We start from the raw sequence: 22,458 nt of genomic DNA on the forward strand, positions 1-22,458 counted from the left end.
GGTGTAGGATGAAATACACTCTCCATCAGCCTCAGCTGCACTTTGTATATAGTGCTAAATTGCAAATGTTAGCATGCTAACATGCTAAACTAAGATGGTTAACAGTGCTAACATATGTGCTTTACATGAACATGTTAGCATCATCACTGTGAGCTTTTTTAGCATGCTAACATTTGCATTTGTCTTAGTGCAGCCTCAGAGCTGCTGCATGGCGGTAAACTCTCATTTCTGCCTGTTTCTGGCTGTCAGCACATAAAATCCTCACAAACATTATCGTCAAAAGGCAAACGTTGGACCATGCATGGTAACATTTATTCCAGACATGCAAAATGTACACCACAGATATGAAAACTGGCACATACAGTATACTGGAAAAGAAACAGTAGTAAATAGGGATGAGGTGAAGGTTTGAACTGTTTTAGTGACAGAGCAGAGCTTATAGATGAGACAGTTGGCTCTTAAACACCACTTTCAGAGATGGAACATTTGTTTTCTGCAGAGATCACACATGTGTTGCCATTTCAGCAACGTTGTGATATGGTATCTTTTTTCATTAGTTTGGTGGTAAACATGGGGATTCTTTGGATTTTGCTGCTTCCAGATGTTATGTACAACGATGGAATGGAGTTGATTAAAAACCCATTGTGCACAAAGCATTGTGCTATATAGTGTTGATGCTTGACATGACTGCAGTTGTTACATCGATGATGTCCAGTTTAGGACTTTGAAGAGTCACTTTCGCTGCATAGTCTGATAAATTTGATCATTCATCAGTTGTAATTAGCTGGTGTTTCTCTTGTTTCACTCGTATGAGCCCTTAAATAAACAACCACTGGAACTCAACAAATGGCATCACTTTTTATCTCTTGAAAAGGACTTTGTCCAATGATTCCTGATTAAAATTGCACAAAATAAAAGAAAAATGCATAAATGCCCAAAGAAAAGCTGTGGATTTAAACATACTACATGGTCTTACAGTGATGTTACCTGTGCTTGTAGCATAAGCCTGTAACGTGTCAATACAACAGTCCTGTGTCGTCACAGAGGATTTAATGCAGTGACTTTCTGATGAAGTGACAAATATAGTTTGTCGTGCTTGGATTTGAAAGAAATAAATATTATTTAAATGCCATTTGTTGTTAATCAGTCAACTTGTAGGCCTGTTCATTTACCAAAAGAAAAAAAAAATGTGTGTAAGCCTGTTTGGCCCAAAGCATGCGTACACATTGCATATATATTTTCCCATATAAATACATTTCATATCAGTACAAGGAGTGGAAAAAACATTCAGTGGCATTTAACAGTTTGTGTATAACAATGTAAGACTGGAAAATGGAGGGGGCAAGATGAGGGAGCAGAGACAAAACTGAGGGACAGCAGCCACTGAGGGTTTGGTGGTAAAGACTTAGAGGAGGTGAAAGGAAAAGAAGGAATTGAAAGATGGTGTGAGGTTCGGCATGCCTTTCAGTCTCTGCCGGAGCAGGCAAAGAGATTTAAAGGGTGGTGTTGGGTGGTTAAATCACAGTCCTCACACGTTCTACAGTGGCTGGACTCACATAAGTACACAAATCACTCTTCCATGTGCAAACCTGTTCGCCTCTCTGACTCCTTAACAAGAAAAGAGACAACTAATAACAGTCAAAACGAAGGCAGAAGTTTGGTTATCTACATTCAAGCATGCAGTTGGTCTCACATTTTTTTGGGGTCCAAAAAATAAATAACAAAAATTAAAAATGTGTTCCCTGCCCCCTTTTTCACAAACCCTTGAGTTTCCACTGATAATCCAAATGGCGACAGAGCAGCCATTGTGACAGTCTTAACAAACCCAGCACCGCTTGGCATACAAACATTTTTAGAAAATGTACATCTATATATATATATCCATCTATCCATATTTCAAATATATTTGTAGCTGTATATGCTTTGAATGCAAGAGGTTCAGTAAGGAATATGTGATTATATGCAGCTGTCCAACGTTTGAAGTCCAAACCCAGAATCGCCTTTTTCAAAGGAGCCTCAACCCAGACACAGAAACGGTCTGTTGTCCTCGTACGTAGATCGATCTCTTCATTAAGAGTCCGTTATTCCACGAGGAATCGTTTAGGAGTCCCCCCGACCACACACAAATCTGCATTTTCTTTTTCCTCCGTTTTAACCTGAACAATTCTGCATCAGGTTTTTCGTTATTTTTGTCAAGCAAATGTTACTGGATTCTAATGCATGCATCTCTGAATGATTTTTCCTCGGTTTACTTGCTGCAGTACCCACTTTTTTTTCTTTTTTTTTTTTCGCATTCTGAGGGTGTTCATGATGTAATTACCGTACGGCATGAAGATGGGAACTGTATTAATCTATTTATTTTTTGGAATGGTTTTTTTTTCCCCCTTGTTGCATCCGTGGTTTGGCTTTCACGGCTCATTGTCTTCCCTCGGGTCCTCCGTGTCACTTGCTTACTGTAAAAGAAAGAAGTGCAGCTTCGTCAGAGAAAGTCAGGCCCGAACCCAAAGACAGCTTCATTATTCTGACTAGTGTAGCTCAAGTGTCGAAGACTGTGAGTAGCCGCCCGTGCTGCACAGTCAGCCCCCTACCCTCGCTGCAGTGCTAAATCAGTCTACACACACACACACACACACACACACACACACACACACACAAGGCTTGGAAATGTGCTGAGTTTGGACATAGAAAAACACACATCTCATGCTTGTGTGGTAGTGTCATATATCACCCTGTAATCGTAATGCAGTAGGTATTCTTTGTTGTTGGAACACTTAACTCTGTGTGTGTCTGTGAGTGGACACATGCACGCACGCACGCACACACACACACACACACCATACACCATTTTCAAATGTTCCTCCCTTTGCAAATTCATTATCTATACTGTAAACACATAAATGAGTTGATGCACTGCACACTGGAGCCTTCACCATAATCCCATAATTGTATTTTGAAAGTTGTCCTTCGTTTGGACTTTCTGTACCTGACACTGAGACGTAGACTACGATGATGACGATGCCCAGGATGATGGAGACGATACTGAGCAGACGCGCCAGTCGTCCCAGCCTCCTGGCCCCGTCAATATCACCCACCTGGAGACTGTTTCTGGACTGGGGACACACAGAAGCACGGAGTATTACGAAGAGAAATATTTCACTGATAAGGTTAAGCAAAGATATACAAGAGTAGATAATACATAATAATTGTAAACCAAACCACAGCACAGTAGGGCCATATTTTTCAGTTGTAGCTGACAATCAAAGCATTTAAGACTGGAAGTAAATGCACTACCGGGAGTACAGGGCGATAACACTCAGTGTGAATGGTTACATAATCCAGGAGTCATACGAGTCATACCTCAAAAGTAAAAACAAAATAGGTTATTAGTACTTTTTCAACAGAGATAAATAAGGAAAGTAGCTACATCCTAGTTGAAAGGATGATAGATCACAAAGATGTGACTTTATTTAATGCATATATTAAATATTTACATTATATTTCCATGAAAAGGCAAACTCCTCTCATGCAGCCTCTTGTAGCCAAAATGAGACACAGACCCCCCCCCCCCCCCCCACATGTTCTTAGGTCATAAACCCACCACATCGATCCAGCTGCACAATTTATATCTGTTTAAACTGTCTGTAAACAGTCTGTCTGTGTTCATATTTCACACATCCACAGTGGCTTTCAATAAGTCACCAGTGAGCTTCAATTTATCAAAACAAGCCACCAGTAACAAAGAAAACCTCTATATTTCCATGAATCAGCAGTAACCACGTTGAAACTATCAGCATCAGCAACATAAAAGCAGCACCACAAGCTGAAGGGATGCACAGTTTGGGTTCCCTGTGCAGAACCCAGAGGAAGTTCCCTCCTCGGCACAGAGGCTTGACTCCCTCCAGCAGCTCTCGGAGAGTTACACTTTAAAATATTTATCAGGTGGTTTTCCGTTAATCGACAGACAAGTTATTTTAAAGGGGAAGCGACACACATGCGGTACAGTCGTGTTGACTTCTCTGCTGGGTCCCGTAGAGTCCCGTAAATTAAATGACAACAATAATTTATTCCCAGCTGTGGAGAGTCTATTTCAGACAGGCGGATCGGCACTGATGGAAGAATGTGACTGGCAGAGCCAGCTGGATGGAGTCGGTCAGCGCAGCTGTGTGAATGGGTTGTAGATCAACTGAACATTTTATGTATATTGCTTTATGTTTGCTGCAGATATGGAGACAGCATGATTTATGAGTGAGTGTGCGAGGCGTGACAGATGGATCCTCAGTCCTTGTGCAATGCTTTCACAAGTGAGAGTCCCAAAACCACAAATCTCATTCAGTGTCACTGTCTTCTAGTTACCCGTGGTCTGTGTTTAATTTTGGCTGCTAGTCTGGGACACTGTTAAACACACACTACTGTACATGGCACACACACACACGGTCTGGTTCTTGTCATCTCGTCATTGATTTTGTTGTTAATTGATTTTGTCAGCTGTTTCACGAAATCACTGAACTGTTTTAATACATGAAACAATATCATTCATGTATATATACCCTAACTCTGTGTTGGCAATGAGAAACATACAGACAAAGTCCTGCCTTTGTCTTCAAATAGACCAACTAGGTGAATCATATATGTGATATAATGGGCAAAAACAGAATAAACATGCCCCTTGGTATCAAGTTTGAGATTAAAAAAGGCCCCCAGGAAGCCTGTATTTGATTAACCGAGTGCAGCATTAGTGCTCAGAAACACATAAGAAGAATGCGTGACCGGTTCTGAGCTGAACACAAACGTGGTGTGACAGCAAATGTCCGAACAGAGTTGTGTTTCTTTCCACACTCGATAAGAATTACAGCTTGTGCTGAGGTAAGGAACAACAACACTGGAGAGCTGGAAAAACAGGGCCTCGTCTGATGAATTCCACTTCCTGCTGTCTCGCTCTGGTTGTGTACCTCTATTCATCCATCACACTGAGGGAAAACATTGCAGTCTGGTGGTGGTGGTGTGATGGTGTTGATTACGCTTGCATGGCACTGACTGAGCCCCTTTATAATGAATATCTGAGTGCTACAGGACATCTGACCATCCTTTTATGCCAGCAGGGCTTGTATCTATCAGGGTTAATGCACCAAACCTGTCCAGCGATGCTTTCCTGAACAAAGCAGTGATATCAGCTTATGCAGCAGCCTTATACACTCACTGCACGTCAATCCAGAGCTCCTGGGGCTCTGTGCACTACACCAACTGGTGTGTCAGCCTGGACCAGCATCCCCGTGGGGTGGTTTTTACTACTTTTTGGGTCCATGCCCCGATAACCTGAGACTGTTCAGAGGTCAGACTAAACCGAGAGCTCCAGCCAAGAGAGAAGCTGAGGAGATAAACTCGTGTCCTAAATTCAAACCCCCCCATGCAATAAGTGAGACTATGTACTTGTTCTTATGCCTGATGAAAATTTTAGGAGCTGTCCGTGGTGCTGAATGTGTCTTTATAAACCAGCAGCTGTGTGCAGTACAGTGACCTCTCGCTCCTCTCATCTATTTTGAATCACAAAGCCATATTTTTATAGGGCCTGTTTCTCGATAAAGATAGAGTTGTATTAAATGGAACAATCACTTTCCTGAAATGAATATATTAAGGACAAAATATGGCCTCTTAAAGCCGGTTCAGCAAAGACATTGTTGTCTAATGATTTACCTCTTACTCCTCAATGAGTGTCTCTTTAATTTAACCATTGTGAGAAGAATCATAGCAAAGACAACACAGAGGGAGAGGTGTAATTAGATGTAATTAGAAAGAATGTGATGGGGGGGGGGGGGCGGCGAGTTGCTTCACTCGCTCAGTTGATACTCAGGGTGCACAGTAGGGGTTGCCTCAGTATGAGATAAGATTACACTGCAGGGAGTGAGAGAGAGCTCTCCCTCCATCCTCCCTGATCTCCTACTAGTGACTTCATCCTCTCACTCCCATGAGCCTCTCTGTCTCCAGGCTGTCTCTGGTGCAGTCAGATCCCACTGTGCATTCAGTGCAGGTGGGTGGGGGCAGCGCAACCCTGGGGTGTTCCCCACTAATGAGCAATAAGTGCACTGATGTTGCAGTCTGGTTGTGAAAATGGTAAATATCATTGTATATCATGTATAAAGCCTAACCTCTAAGAAGCACATGTAAGAGGATTTGTCATGTGTCATTGCAAGTAGTCTCTTTTCAAAAACAATGGTAGGTCAAAACAGTGTAACTGAAGGAAAGGCCTGCTTAAAATTTTAACCTTTCAGTCGACTTTCTTTGTGACTTAACCCAGAACAGCAAAATCAATGCACGTGTCAATCTGGGCTCCTCACAGCTAAATAAGAGATCTTTTTTTTTTCTCACTCACATGCACACTTCAGCTTCTCACTTCCAGGCCTGCAATGTGAAGCTATGGTCCAAACACAGTCTCAGTGGAGCCCGTATTGATCCGGACTCACATCACAGAGAACAGCAGCATCAGCACCTTAAATCAATGACAGCCTCTTTCAGAAAACACAGCCTATTCGGCCCGCTTAGTGAGAAAACATTAATGAAAAGGAGGCTAGGTTTTAAAAAAAATGTTATACATATATATATATAAAAAGAGATTTTGTGTGTGTGTGTGTGTGTGTGCGTGTGTGTGTGTGCGTGTGGCACCCCTCGCTTGGCTGATGTATGTCTATATTGATTCACAGAGAGAGTAGGCCTGGTCATATTTGTTTTCTGAATGGGAAATTCTACCCTCAAAGTGACTTGTCCAGTCTTCATTTTGCTACCAGTGTACACACCAGCGACACACACACACACACACACACACACACACACTACTCTCTCTCTGTAGAGCATGTGTTCATCAGAGGAAGGTGGAGGCTAGTAAGTCAGTAAGTGCTCCCTTTCTCTCTTGTCATTAATAATGGAGGGCCAGCAGCAGCCTGGTGGAGAGGGACAGCGCACCGCCAGGCGCTGGTGGGTTTGATCAAATTAAATGTATTTATCTGCATTTACACCCATTGTTTCCTATACATTGTTCAGCTTTTTGCTTTTGATCTTATGTGGCCCTCTTAAAAATGTATTCTCCAGTCTGGTACAGAACTTACGAGCCTTCATTTAAAGATGTTTTTCAAAATTCGAGGTTGAGGATGATTTATAATTTAGTAATCGTCATTTTTAAGCACATGAGAGGAAATAAGTCTGCTGGTCGGCCACTCTCTGCGAGTTTCTACCACTTTGGTCTCGTTGTGTGTAAGGACCGTCATAGCCTCTAGGGGCCGCTAACAGGGCTTTCAGATGCAGTTTTGTTATACCAGAATCTCCATTAAAAATTTCAAACCACTCAGTGTGGTCAGATGATCAAATCTGTCAGAGCCGTGATGGCGAAGCTCTCATTCTTGGAGCTATAAAATGCATTCTAGCTGCTGCTGCAGCTCATAAATTTTAATTGTATTTATATCTAGGTTGGCTTGTGAACTGGAAACACAGCTCAAATAACCCAACGTAGCGCCACAAAAACACAAGGCCATAATGGTGTATGCCTTATTCCATTTGGCAGGTCAGTAATGAGTGAATTTCACAATTTAGCTCATAGCACAGTACACTGTTATCAAGATTAACAGAGCATGCAGCTATTAGTAATGTGTTTGTCACAGGAAAATTACATTATCACATATAGTACATCAACAAAGTAGCCGTCCTGTCCAGAATGGGGGGAAACACATCTGTAACTAAATAGGTATCAGATTGATACAGGAAAAGGAAGCGCTAATGACCAATCAGGAGAAGGTTTGTTCCGATCATCAGAGGATTTAAAGTGAGCAGACAGTGAGAGTCCAGTTACACACTGAATGAATTTATAGTTCCTCCTGCCTCAGTGTGATGTAAAACCAAATCTGGACAAAACAAATTATGAAGAAAAAACTGCAAAAACTGCAGTTCCTCTAATGACCACTTGAAGCCTGCTCCAAAAGTGAGTTAATTCCCATAGACCTCTATATTAAAATACCCATATTTACAGCGAGAGATAAAGCTGTTTACAGCCTGGTACAAAGAAGGCTTTTGCTCATTTTAGCTCATTTCCTCGTTGGTGACAAAAGTACAGTGGTGAATTTTTATATAACTTATGAGTTCAATTAAATTAAGGTTTAAAGTTATGCATAATTACAGACAGGGCTGCTTTGATTGACAACTAACCCCTAAGTTTCTGCAACCAGGCTACATTCGACCTGCCTCAGCCCCACCCATGCTCCACCTCTTTGCCCATTGTTGGACTAACCGAGAGTTTGGCAGTCGATTATTTTAACAAGACAAGTACACAGCCATGCTAGCGACCCTTTGAGGCTACACTTCGGCACAGCAGTGCTTTGAGTTCAAAGCTAACACGCTGAAAATGCTAACATGCTGTTGTTTAGCAGGTAGAATTTTTAATGTGTTCCTCATCTTAGTTAGCAAACATTTGCCAATTAGCACTAAATAGCTATAAACAGGAAAACAGGTATTTACAGATATTTACTCATAAACTGAAATATTAGACAAATTTATTTTAGTTGTTAGTCAACAACCTGAGGCAATATCTGGCAATAAATACATATTTTGTTGGGATACTATTACATTTTCACTCAACATTAATAACAAAGCTCTTTCTTGTAGGATTTGAAGCTTTCGGACTTTGGAGTCTTCTCGTGCATCAAAAAAGCCCCTACAGTCTATAGCTGGCAGCACCCCTCCCCCATTCCTGTGGGTGGTGCTCTAATGTCATCAGTCCAGCCACATGACAGCGTTAGCTTCCCATGTGTTCTGCTTTATCCACTCTGGAATGATAAGATCAGCCCTTACACAGCTTTAACATAGCAAATAACACATACATCTGTTGTCTAATATAATATGAGCTGTCTCTGGTTTTCTCTCTGATAGGCCTTCATACTATTGGCAACAAGAGTACGAGTGCTCTCCCAGTATGTCTGCAGTATTAGACTGCTAATAAGAAGTCATTTACCTACGCACACACACATACACACTCATCCATCCAGCGCAGCACTGCGAGTCCATATTTCACAGGCAAATGTGCTGAGCGTGCAATAAAGCTCCTGCAGTTTGGACCTTCCCATTACTGGGATAGGTTGATCTGGGCAGTAAAAACCCCTGCCTCTCCAATCCCCATAATTGACTGCACATCTTCCGCGTTTGCCAGCCACAAGCCGTCCCCTCCACAGCATCAGTCAGAGATCTGTGGTGGCAGCCAGCTGGAAGTTGGCTTTTAGACGGTCCTGCTGCTGGAAGTGGTGGAGGATGATGATGGATGTAACGTTCAGCGGTTCGGTTGTTAGCGACGCAGCATCTGCCAGTACAGAAAGATGCTAACTGTCTTACAAGGCTAAATGGGACCTCAACAGATTGTACTTAATTATAGCTCATTTTGGTCGTTTACAGGATTCAGACACAGAGACCTGTGTTGCTGTCTGATGTCTCGTGTCTGTAAGCACCACAGTAAAAGGGATCATGTGACAGTGAGGCTGTTTTGAAGGTGGATGTAGGCAATTAAACCACTTTGGTCGAGGTCAAAGCTGCATACACTGATTTTTCCTTCTGCAATCTGGGAACAGTGTTCATGTCTTAACTCTTTTGGTCTCTACCAACTCCTGAGGGAAATATCCAGTCTTCCAGCTGTTCCATTGTGTCCTCTGGTTGGTTTGTAACTTGGAAAGGGAGCTTAAAAAGGCTCTACTGAGCTGCAAGGGATCTACAAGGGCCCCTTTTTCATATTAGCCATTTGAGCAGTTTTCAACATAAATAATATTGCTTAGTGCAGCTTTAAGGTTGTATATAAGTTGCTAAGACTATGCTTAGACAACAACAGTCAGCTGAGGTTTAGCTTTTAAATTAATACATGGTGTATAATGTATATTACATAGTATGTAAATATCAAAAGTAGTAGAAAGGCATGAACTGAGGCCTGAACCCAGATCAGTGGATGCTCAGGCAATTTTCCAAACTCATCAAGATTTTGGGCTGTTTCCTCTGAGCTCCCCTCACAAAGACCATTTCAACATCAGTTGAGTAGTTTCTTTTCTTTCTGTTCAACTTCCCAGAGGTGTCCATTTCACATGGGCGAGGAGAATATTAGCACTTAGTAGTGTCTGAGTCTCGGGCTACATATCGTGTGGTATCAACCACATTACTTTTGATTCGTTTGCTCAAAGTGACCATTGTAAACCTCTGTTTTCCTGCTCTGACTCACTTGCACTTATCTGACATCGCTGTGGTATCTGATTCAATTCCTTTCTAATCCAGTGATAGGAACTACTTTACAGCCATTTGCTGTCTCTCTCACACCCATCTGCCCTTGTAGCGAATGATGTTTTGATCTCCTTTGCTTGGCCCGTATCCCCTTTCCTTACACCCAGGAAAGAGAGAGGATGTTGATCGCGGCCACAGAGTTGGCTAACTGCTGCAATCTGCCCTCTGCAGAGAAACTAAATTGACTTCTCTCGCCTTCTATTGAGTTAGTGGCCGGCTCCGGTTTCTCCCTCCTTCACTTTTCTTTGTCCTGCCCTCTGTCAAAGCCTCTCCCACTCACTCTCACACTCACACACACACATACACACACTCTCCGTGCCATTAGCAAGCGGCTGACTTGTGAATGTCAGTGGGTTCATGATGATGGCTCGGGGAAGTACAGGCCGTCTCGTGGATACTGCCTGATATTCCCTTTGGTGTGTAGTGCCCACAGGAGTGATATTACAGAACTAATGGCTTTGCTGCATTGCCTTTGCCTTGTTTCTCTGTAGATCTGAGTGTTGGCTGCTGTACAGTGTCAGAAGTAAAGTGCACTAAAAAAAACACAAATGGCTGTACCACTAGCAACACAGCTGCCATCAGCCACCTGGAGTTAAACTCAGACACAGAGTTAGTACTGGTGCTGCTGAAAGACTCCTGGTAGAATACTACCAGGTACTTAATGCAAAGGTCAGCCAAAAGCCGTATTTATCTGTACTGCTCAGTTACAGTAGAGTCCCTTCTCTGCCTCTGTTTGCATGTAACAAGGCACTTTTGTTTGGATCCAGCCTGTTTTATTGCCAAACACAAAAAAGGTTTTTCACCTGCATTGTGCTGCTCGCTGCTTTTTATTAGTCATTTCATTCCATTTCTGCTTAATAGGTCCCCCTAAATCCTGCACACTGGGCCTTTAACTACATCTCCATCTTAACCATATCTCATGATGACAACAGTCAGTATTTAAGAAACTCCCTACAGACGTAACGCTGCCTCTCTCCAGCCCCTCACAGTGACGGTGGCACACCCTGAATTGGCTCTATTAGTTTGCCTCTGACCACAAACCAGCCTGGCTTTGTGCAGTGTGATTTCTCCCTAAATGTTTTAAGGGAAACTAAATTCATTTCCTTGAGTGAATCAATTATAAATATGGCGAGTTTTGACAGGAAAGTCTTGCTTACAGACACTAATTTGCCAGTTTCTTTGGACATACTCAAACCTTCACTGCGTCGTGTTTACAAGCCTTAAACGTGTTAATGGTCCACTTGTCTCATTGCAGACTTAATCTGTCTTGAATACACATGCTGAAACGGATGAAGCAACCAAACTTTAAAAGACAAACCACGTTCTAGACATTCGATTTTTGCCGCCAGCAGTGTCAGCCTGCTAAAGAGCTTTACGCTGAAGATTAAGACAATAACAAATTAGAGGGTGCGGGACTGGAGACAATCCTGCTGTGTCACGTTATGCTAATGTGCGTCTGTGTAACGAGATATTTTTCACACACATGGCGCAGTACGTAATGTTACATAACGACAAATACCTTATTGATCGCCAGGCCTGAAGGTAGGACTGTAATTACCGAGCTGAAGTAAACATTGAGCTGCATGCATTCGCAGTTCTTATCTCATAAAACATGACATATTGTTATTTCACATATTGACTTTGTGAATTTCCAAGCTCGGTTTTTCCACATCTGAGTCCAGCTTGATGGAGGAGTGTGGAGATCTGACAGCTGGAAAGAGGCTGGGACAAATAAATCACATGCCTTCAGCAGCTTTTGTAGGAGTTTCTCCTAGCGGGATGTTTTACTGGATCAACTTGCATAAATGTAATTTGAAGACAAAATATGGAGCTTTTATGCTAAGTGTAGAGGCTGGAAGGCCACTTTTTATTAATGTGTTTTCAGCTTTGCTGCAATATCACAAGCACAAGTTATAAGTACTGTATATGTCTGCCAAAGTGAAGCGAGCGTCGCCATCAAAGAGGTATAGCCGACTTCATCAACGCTGCCTCTATTTTATTAAAAAATCGTCAATATATCCACATTACACATCTAAATGAAACAATAACCCATCGGTTTCTCACTTTGTTATCTCTAAACTTTGCACTGGCTGATTGAAACAAACTCCAAGCTCTTCCTACAAGCCTTCAATAACACCTCCAACTTCACTGCGGACTCTGGCCACCGCAGAGAGTGACACACAGAACAGTGGGCAAACATCAACATGAGGAAAACACTGAATTTGTAAAAAAATGAAGCCTATTCAGTACGATTGTTAAAAATGAAAAAATGCACAATACAGAGAATTGTATAAAAATATCAGGAAAACTCATCTCTGATGCAACGTTCACAGGAAATAATCTGCTCAAAATTCATCCAAACTGCTTGTTTTAGACAAACTTCCTGCAGATATCGAGTTCACTATTTGGGTTAATTGAAGGTGTTCTGTTGTGTTTCTGAATATAATGACAGTCAGCGTCGCCCATTTCCTCAATGACAGAAAAGGGACCCCTTAGAGGAAAGTGTTGGTGTAGACTGACTGAGGATTGTGTCCACAGAAAACATTTATTGAGTGGAGAGCAGCAGCTTGTCAAGCATCTGTGGCCGCCTGGTGTGGCTTCAGTGTCTCAGCTGCATCTTGTATCAGCATTTCTCGTATCCTGAAACCGTCAGTGAGAGGATTAATCGAGTGTCAGCACCTCTAAACCAGAGCAACCAGCAGCTGAGCAGCAGGCCTGAGCACTGGGAGAGCTGATGGTGCACTGAGCACTCACTGTGTGTGTGTGTGTGTGTGTGTGTGTGTGTGTGTGTGTGTGTGAGATATTCATAATTGATGGTTGCTTTTATCTGTTTTAGATTACTGTTAATTGAATACGCTTGAATTTTCAGCCAGACTAATAAAGTAATCTTAAAATGTCACGCTGGGCTCTGTTAACTTGTGACGGCCAATTTGTCATTATTTTTTGATATTTCACAAGAAGATTTTTTTTTTTTATGTAATTAAAAATGATCGATCAGTCACAAAAAAAAAAAAGGACAGTCATATATTTCTTAATTTCCTTCAGGATGAATATTCCCCTCCCAAACAGTTTGACGACCAGCCTCTCACTGACTAATATTGCTCTTAGCAGTCTTACTCTCATTTTCTTCTGATATCAAAATCATATTTAGACATTAGTGGCTGCAAACAACTTAGGTAAACACTGAGTGCAGAAGGTAATAAAAGCATAATAGATAACTGTAGAATTAGAGAATATTAGAAGTCGTCTCGCCTTAGCTGTCGCGTTAGTTATACAAACTTGACATTTCTGAACCAGATTATGTTAATATTAAACATATTTTTCATTCTTTGACAGAGCTTGACAGAGATATTACATGAATGCCTTTGTTTGCTAAGTTCATGAAGTTTGACCAACAGCATGAATACAAAATACACAGTTTTCGACTTGAGATTCCTCCATCAGTGGACATCTACATTTTTCTGAATGTCAGATTTAGACATGGGGCATCCACTGATCTCTCCTCATCCACCCACCCATCTCTCCTGCTCCACTTTTTGCTCCACAGTAGACTAGTGTAGCTCCTTTTTGACAGTTTTGGGCCAATTCAGTAAAGTGACACTCACCATGATGGAGTACACCAGTGCCACGATGCTGACGGGCCAGACGGGGCAGAAGCAGGACAAGATGACGAGGATGAGGTAATCCTTGGGTTTCGGGGTCTCCTGGACGGTAGCGTTCCCGGTGGAGGAGCGGCTCAGACTGGCCTTGGACGGGGACAGAGGGGCGGCGGCGGCCAGCTGCCCGGCGGAGCCCGACCTCACAGCCACGCTGTGGCCGTTCTGGTCCGCTTCCAGGCCCTTGTCGCTGTCCATGTTGACCGTGAAGGAAGTGGACATCTTCATCCCATTCCCCCCGGGCTCGGTGGTCAGCGCAAGGAGTTTCTCCGTCTCCTGGGAGTCCGCGGGCGGAGGGCCTCCTCCACCCTCACCCAAGTTGGACTTCAGGAAGTCGGTGTCCGTGTTGATGGCCATGTCCCAGTCTCACTTGTGCCAAAACAGATTAGTAAAGCAATATATATGTAGAAAAAGAGTTAAAATTGATCAAAAGCCAGAAGGCACCGGCATCCCATAATACAGCTGAATGCAAGTTTTCACAACTAATCTTTGAAGGTGGGATCAAGTTTGACTGATGGAGGAGAGGGATCACCAGCAGAGGTGTGGCGGCAGAGTAAAAATCAGATGATCTGAAAGGTGATGTCCTTCAGAGAAGCTCGGCTGGAGCAGATCAAACCCCCTTAAAGAAAAGAATAAAGACTCCTGGAGATTTCATCCCTCCTCCCCTTGAATCACTTTCCGTCACCTTCCTTCACATCCGCCGTTTGACTCATTTCCGAAGGGGGCTCGGATCAGAACACCTCCCCTCCCCTCTGCTGCATCCGAAGAGGACCGATTCAGTCAGAGGAGCTCCTTGATCCACTGCCACCACTTTGCCTTAAGTCTGTCTGTTCATTGAAAAGTAACCCAAACGCCTCTTTCTCCCTCTGAAAAGAAAGCGGGACGCAGGTGAGACGCCTCTGTCAGAGCTGAACCCCGAACGAGCCACTTTCTCCTCCTCAGTGCCTCCGCGCCGCAGCACCACAGCGACTGTACTCAACTTGGGACCAGTGTCAAACTCTCTTTATTAAAACAGGAGACTTCCGGTAAGGAAACACAAAATAAAAGCTTAATTTGCCAACAAGGGGCTTTTGAATACCGAGTACGTGCCAATAATGAACCCATATAATATATTCTATTTGACGAATATAATCTGTGTTAAATTAAAATATAGTTGTTGATGTTATTTTTTAAAGACTCTCAGGGATCTGCGGCTCTGGAATAACCTTTAACTGGGAACAGTGTCCTGGTTTAAAAAGCATTGAAAATTAATTCCGCTATATTTATTCCGTTTTACATTTATTTTATATTGTTATTATTCTTATTTTCAAGCCAACATATGGAAAATGACAAAACACTCTGAAATGAAATTACGCATAGTTAATCGTTATTCATGTCGCCTGTATAGCTTGCTTGGCTTCAGGACATATGGCTCAGACGGAGGAACGAGTTTGGCTGGTAATGACAGAGTTATGGTTCAAAATCCACCTCCCTCTGCCCTCAGTCAAGACAGCGAACCCCACATACCTCCCAGTGTCAGCTATATGACCAGGGAAGACATGTATCTTTCTCTGAATAAAAGCATTTGCCAAATGAATGCATTTTATGTAAAGGTGAAACAGAAAGTAATCTGTTTTAAAGCATACTCTGCACATGAGGTACTTGTACATAAACAAACATAATCAGTTTAGGAGTGAAAAGAAAGGGTGAAGACCAAAAGAACACAAAAAACACCAAATCATACACCTTCATTTATTGCTATCTTTCCAAAATCTGACATTTAGACGTTTTTCTTTTGAATACGCCATAACCGTACTTCCGGTATGAAATTAGCTTCCTCTGGCCAACTTGACAGATCTCATGTTGGAGCAGGGCAGTCTGGTGCGGAGCCCCCTCCTCCTCCTCCTCCTCCTTCTCCTCCTCCTCCCTCTTTTCTTCTCCTCTTCTCAACATCAGCACCAGCGGTTTATGGATGAAAGCCAGCAGCGGATCGTGCTGCTATGCAGAATTAACTGTAGCCTCGTCGTGTTTTGGTCCGGGGCAATGCGCTCCTGTGCCCGACATCATAAATCAACTCTTTCTGAGTCCATTTTCTAAGCAGCACTGTGGAGATTCAGGTGTGAAGATTAATAAAAGTGTTTTACTGAATCTGGAAAGAGCTAAATCGCATACAGTCTGTAATGAGTCCTGTATTAAACCTCAGTTTTTAGTCTCCTTGTTTACTTGCCCCAGACTGTAAAACTGCATTAGTCACCATGGTTGTAGGCTGGATGCTGTGGCTTTAATGTTTAATCACGACCATCCCTGTTTTTTTTTTGTTTTTTTTTATCCCTTTGATCTGCTCCTATTGATTTTCCTCATCATTAGACTGGTGCATTAGCGTCAGCCTCATTTCCCAGAGTGACTGCTACACTACACTGTGACCTGTGGTAGTGATGTGGGGGGGGTAGGGCAGCTAGTGATGAGCGGGGGGGATTCCCTGAATGAAACTGAGCCTGCACAGTGATGTCATAATGCTATTGATCGAATATTTTATCTCTTTGCACAAACACAAGTGCATTCAAATGTCTTTTTGAGCGCATGCATCAGTCCCAGCCTTCCTTGCGTCTCTTTCTGCTGTCACTGTCAAGGCTTTGCCCCTCCTCACTTTGTAACAAACACTCTGCAATAAGCTTTTTTTTTTTTTTTTAGGACGTACAAAGGAAAGAAGCAAACAGCCCAGATCATTTATTTTTACGAGCCCCCTGACTCTTCAGGAAAATGAGACTGAGCTACTCAGAGCTCAGGTTAGTTTCTCCAAGAGGGGTGCGCGTGGAAGAAGGAGGATAACTGTGGTCAGAGCTCCACCTTGTGGAAGATTAATGTGCTTACAGGACTCAGAGAAGTGACTTGGTTGTAATTTTATTTTAAGCTGCTGGAGTTTACAAGTGACAACTAAACAGCCGCTGGCTCCAGCTGTGCAGTGTGACATGGACCTTCTCATCCAACTCTTGACAAGGAAGTGAATTCACGTCGTGTACCTTAAAATAAACTCTGTAATTATTATTATTATTATTATTGAAATCAATAATCTTAACATTTAGGTACATATAGGCCTTGCTTAACATGGGTACATATTTAGAATAAACGTCAGACAGCTTATTCAAACAAACAGATGATCCATAATATTTTATTCGACTGAAAAGTCCTTAATTTAACTTGTAGATTGTTTCAATAACAGATTTCAACTTCCCTGATCTAATAAACTGGCATCATTTTATTGGGCTTTCACACTCCTCTGCTGCACTCTGTCCCGCTCAGAACATGCCCTTGTACTTGTTCTTGTCCTCCTGGTTCTTCTCTTCCATGCGCATGTTAAGCACAGCCAACTCCTTCTTGACGGCCTTCTTCATGCCAGGGTCCAGGTCCAGCACCCTGCTGAAGTCCTGCCGGGCCTCCGCCTCGTTCCACACTTCCACGTGGGCCTTGGCTCGCAGGAAGAAAGCTTTTACTGCACCTGCAGGACGTGATGCAGACAGGGACATGTTTGACAGCAGACCTGGACATCTCTGTAGCATTCAATCAAGACAGGAACGCGTCTTTTCCAACTTAGCTCAGTTTAGATGTGCGTCTATGAACACATACAAGTACAGACTGTGCATACTGAAGAACAGGCACCAGACCTTTTAGACTTTTATAGACATATGAAACATACATTTACAGCTACCATTAAAAACTGCACACGCACACACACACACAGTGAAAACACACCCAGCTTGTTAAAGGCTGAATAAGCAGTGAGGCTGTATTGCTTACACAGCATGACAGTCTTTCACACTCATATATCAACTGGCTGAAAAGTGATTATTTTAGCAAAGAAAACTTTAACTGCTTTAAAAATGTCTACAAAACATCGTCCTATCAGCGTATGTCGGTGCCAGACCTGGGTGCTGGTTGATAATGTCGCTGGTGTGTTCAATGACCTCGTAGTACTCCTCCATGCGCAGGAGACACTGGCAGTAGTTGAGCGTTAAGGTGTTGGCCATCTTCTCCAGCTTCAGCCATGGGACTTCCCAGGCTTTCTCCTGAGGGGGGAAAGCAGTTCAGTGTGTTTCATAGAAGCAAATAAAATTGTGTTTTGGACCATTTCTTTGATGTGGTCACCTTCGTCTGAACATTCTTGATGCAGATGATGGCCTCTTTGTACTTCTGTGTGGCCAGTTGGTACTCTCCTTGTTTGTAGAGCTTGTTCCCCTGGCCGTGCAGCACAGGCACAGCCTTCAGCCTCTCTTCATCACTCATAGCCCACGTCTCCCTGTTGTACTCACTGGGCTGCTGCACCTGTCAGTCATACGCAGACATGCAGGAGTTTGTTTTTCAGTTTTCCACAACTTAGAGTATTTTAAATCATTGTAGCATTGAACTGTGCTGGTATGCACAACCCCTAATATGTTACTTCATTGCACATATCTGTGTGGCCGTCCCTGTTCTGTCTCACCTTGATCAGCTCCAGGACAAAGTAGAGGGGTTTTGGTTCCTTCATCAGCTCGTCCAGGTCGTCGTAGCCAAGGGTGTGGTAGGCGAACATGTTGGCCATACCACATGTGTGGATGTGCCAGTCGACTGGGTCTTTGCCCTCTGCAATGCGCCTCATACCCTTGGCTACAAGTGGATAAACGCCAGTGTGCTGGAGAGGAGAGGATCAGTAGAGTCAACATTCAAAATAGATCAGTCTGATGCCTCACTGTCATGTAACTGCAGGCTTTGAAGTTCTTCAAATGAGCTCCATCGTTCACTGTTTATGGAGCAGCTCCTGGATTTGTCTATATATGACATCACTACAGTCTGTTTTTGGCTTTTAAGCTTATGGAGAGACTAATTAAGGATCACAAATCAACCTTATAATCCACTTTATTCTAGAAATAACACCAATTTTATTCATATAGCCCAATATCACAAAGCGCAACAAATCAAAAAAAGTCCCTGAACAAACTTCTTTAAAGATGTTGAAATGGAATAAACCTCAGGAAAACCAACAGAGGTATTTATAAAGTAATCTACATGTTGAAATGATCATTCCAAGCATAACAGAGAGGAAAAAAGTATTTAGCTTTTTGTTATTATGTTTTGTTTCTTTTAATCAGTGCATGACGAAATCTGATTCATTTTACATTAAACTAATCAAAGATGAGTTATGATTTAAACCTAAATGCTCGGTTTCACATTATTTCCAGCCTATTTCCTCCCAGTTTAACATGCCGACTTCGCCCTCCACTGGATGCGAGAGATACTGCACGACATATGCAGCGGAGTGTGTGGTGCAGCCATGTTGTTCAGACGAGTGAATAAACGCTCTAAGCCCCATCAAATCTAATCAGAATGGAGGGCAGTCAGTGGTGCTGATTCAGCAGGAATCAGAGCCGATTAGGAAAAAGTGAGGCTGCTGCAGATTAATGACAGTATGCCTCAACCCATCTGTCTCTGACACACACACACACACACACACACACACACACACACACACACACACATAGAAACACAGACCAGACATAACAAATTATGGATTACATAAGGTACAAATATTCAGAGGAAGTAAGGTTGCTTCATAACACCTGGACCAGGGGCATATACCTTGTGTATACAGTATATAGACCTCTATAGAGAATTCAAAGAGAACCAGACAATCAGAGTTTTAATTCATGAATGTTATTATGTGGCTACTCCTCTGTTAATTTTCTTCAACTGGACAGATATATATATATGTATATTTATGCATTTTAGCACTCACAATGATGTCACACCAGAACTCGGCCACCTCACCGATCCTCATGGAGTTCAGCAGGGTCTCCCAGATGTCCAGTTTGAACATGTTGCCGATCACTATTTCCATGGGCGTCCCCACCACTTTGCTGTCATCTATCACTGTACGGTCATCATCACACAACTGGGTGCGGAAGTGGAATGTCACCTGCAGTGAAAAGAAGTGAGGGAAATTACTCATTAGACTTGTGACAGCTCTAAAAATGGACAGTGACTCATTCAGTGACTCTCTCCTGAAATTCGGCTGATCACAAATACAATAAAATCAAACTGCATGAGGGAAAGCTAAAACTCTCTGACGGACAAAGATAACATATTTTGTTGAAATAGGGGAGAAAACACAACCGTACGTCAGTCTCAACTAAAATATTATGTCATCTCAGTTATTCAACGGGCCAGACAGACAAGAGGAAGGACAGACCTGCCAAGGTTGCATTGTTGTATAACGTCCAAGGAAAGCAAAACCATTCAGCGGGACTGTGTGCACACTGTGGTGCAACAACTGCTCTTTCACGAGCTTCCCCCATATTTCATGATAACAATGGCCTCGTATACAGCACCAGTACAAGCCATCTATTTGAGCCTGGGATGATGTCAAACACCATTAGGGAACCTTCAGGAGCAAAAAAGTTAATCCCTCAAAGAAGTTGAGGCTTTCCTTCTTAAAAAAGAATCACATTGCACAACAGCACTTTTTTAGCTTAGATTAATTGCATCAAACCTGATGCAGATGGTTCAAAGTGTATTGATTAAGCTCTGAAAACACTGCTTTCATTAAAGGGGCATTGAATGATATATGTCTTCAATCAACCTCTCCTGGCTACCAGTGGGAATTGCAACAACGCTTTCCTGCATCAAATTCAGTTGCAGTGGCTTAAAATTGACGCAATCAGTCAGGAAAATGAAATCCATGACTCCTGAGTAATGAGGCCGTGCTCATTGGCACAAACCTGTTCAAACGTTCACAGAATATATCACGGTCGTGCTTTTCAACAAGCCAATAACACTCCTGTTAACACTCTTGTTAACACGCCTGTTACTTATTGCTCCTGTTAGTTTTTCGCATATTGGAGACAGTTGAAGTGATCCTATATAACATAGTTTATTAGAAAACAAAAGCGTATCATGTCACCATAATAAGTCCATACAATAGCCAAAGATGTGATTCTCTAAGTTTCTGATGCTTTGCAACCATCCTACCAGTCTAAAATACTGTTGCTCTGCCCTGTCTCTGTGCGGTCATATGTGCACAGTATGATAACTCAATCAGTGTCTCTAATTAGATTTAGAACATTAAAACTAGTTTCATGGGATACAACCATCCTCTTTAATTTGTCCAGAAATGAAGGACAATACGTAGCTGCAGTTTATCTGAAATGTGATTTAATTTGGTGTCTTTACTGGACAGCACATGGACTGCAAAGGGAAACAGCACACAATACTTAGTCTATAATGGATGAGAGCTAAGTTGGCTAAGTCTGTGTCCATCAGCTATGTTCTACATTCATCGCCTACAGTACCTTTGCCCCAGTGGTGAGTTTCGGGATGTCCCCGGTCCCTCCATGCAGGATGGTTTTCTTGATTCCCTCTGAGCCCAGCAGCAACGTATCCTGCATGTCTGCCATCTTTCTTCTTTATTGGTGGGACTCACCTTATGTTACAGTGCATGCATGTATGTTATGTGTGAGTGTGTGTGTATAATGTGTGGACTACAACGTGTATAAAAGGGTGTGGATGACTTGGAGGTGTTGCTCCTGGTGGATTAGGTTAGGTAGGGATAATGAGATTAGAAATTTCTCCACCTCTCCTTATCTTTCATCATCTCTCAGTCATCATCCGCGCTTTCTCTGAATGCTGTCAGATCCTAGAAACATCGAGAAAGGAGGAGAGAAAGAGTTTTCTTAGGCGTATGTGTTGACGTCGTGTGGGTGATGAATCCAACCCTGCTGTGTGTACCATGAGACGAGAACAAAAGTGTGTGTGTGTGTGTGTGTGTGTGTGTGTGTGTGTGTGTGAGAGAGAGAGAGAGAGAGAGAGAGAGAGAGAGAGCAAACACACACGGGTCTGTGAGAGTAGGACATGGTTTCCATTCCACAGGAAATTTCCTGGATTTATGTGGATGTGGTGATCTGAACAATGCCGAGAATACTGAGAAATGGTGGAGCAGACAATTACTGTGTGGACTCTTTGACCTTGTCTATTAAACATCTGTCTCCCATCTGGGCAGTGTGTTTGTGTGTGTGTGTGTGTGTGTGTGTGTGTGTGTGTGTGTGTGTGTGTGTGTGTGTGTGTGTGTGTAATCCAAGGCTCCTGTAGTGTTTGCTAACAAAGTCTGTCTGTAAGCAGTTTGAGAGGGCAATTATTCTCAAACATTACCCAGTGTTAATGCCTTATTCCGTACTAATTGCACAAATAGAAAACCCCATAACTGCATCTTGGCAACGTTCACAATTGTATAACTGTTCAGCTTTGTGTTTCCTCTGTGTATGGAGGAGTCAGTATTTCATCATGACTTATCAGGCAAGGCTGCTGTCTTATCTCTACTCAAATAAGTCCTCTGTATCCTTGGAAAGTGCGGCAACATATTATCAGGTTTGCCTTTTTTTTTTTTTTTCCACTGATGTGACAAACAGGATTGGGCAACAGTTTGGTATGTACGTGGCTGCTCTCCAAGCACAGACAGTGAACAGATTGTACGCTCTCTTGTGGAAGAGGTCGGCAGTGCAGCAGGAGT

General features: G+C 42.7%; 2 protein-coding genes across 2 annotated transcripts; both read right to left on the reverse strand.

The window, feature by feature from the left end:
* Window positions 1-292: 292 nt before the first annotated feature.
* trarg1a (trafficking regulator of GLUT4 (SLC2A4) 1a) lies at window positions 293-14,945 on the reverse strand. The gene is made up of 3 exons (XM_076734817.1): window positions 13,896-14,945; window positions 2,984-3,110; window positions 293-2,453 (listed from the first exon to the last, which is right to left on the reverse strand). The coding sequence occupies exons 1-3, from the start codon at window positions 14,301-14,303 to the stop codon at window positions 2,443-2,445; spliced, it is 546 nt and encodes a 181-aa protein (XP_076590932.1). The 5' UTR covers window positions 14,304-14,945; the 3' UTR covers window positions 293-2,442.
* A 1,865-nt stretch (window positions 14,946-16,810) lies between these two features.
* aipl1 (aryl hydrocarbon receptor interacting protein-like 1) lies at window positions 16,811-21,481 on the reverse strand. Its single transcript, XM_076735271.1, has 6 exons — window positions 21,245-21,481; window positions 19,693-19,872; window positions 18,403-18,591; window positions 18,069-18,245; window positions 17,848-17,989; window positions 16,811-17,421 (listed from the first exon to the last, which is right to left on the reverse strand). Exons 1-6 carry the CDS (start codon window positions 21,347-21,349, stop codon window positions 17,222-17,224), a joined length of 993 nt encoding a protein of 330 aa, XP_076591386.1. The 5' UTR covers window positions 21,350-21,481; the 3' UTR covers window positions 16,811-17,221.
* Window positions 21,482-22,458: the final 977 nt, after the last annotated feature.

The sequence above is a fragment of the Chaetodon auriga genome, chromosome 7 (genome assembly GCF_051107435.1).
Source record: "Chaetodon auriga isolate fChaAug3 chromosome 7, fChaAug3.hap1, whole genome shotgun sequence".
In the NCBI taxonomy this organism is placed as follows: domain Eukaryota; kingdom Metazoa; phylum Chordata; class Actinopteri; order Chaetodontiformes; family Chaetodontidae; genus Chaetodon; species Chaetodon auriga.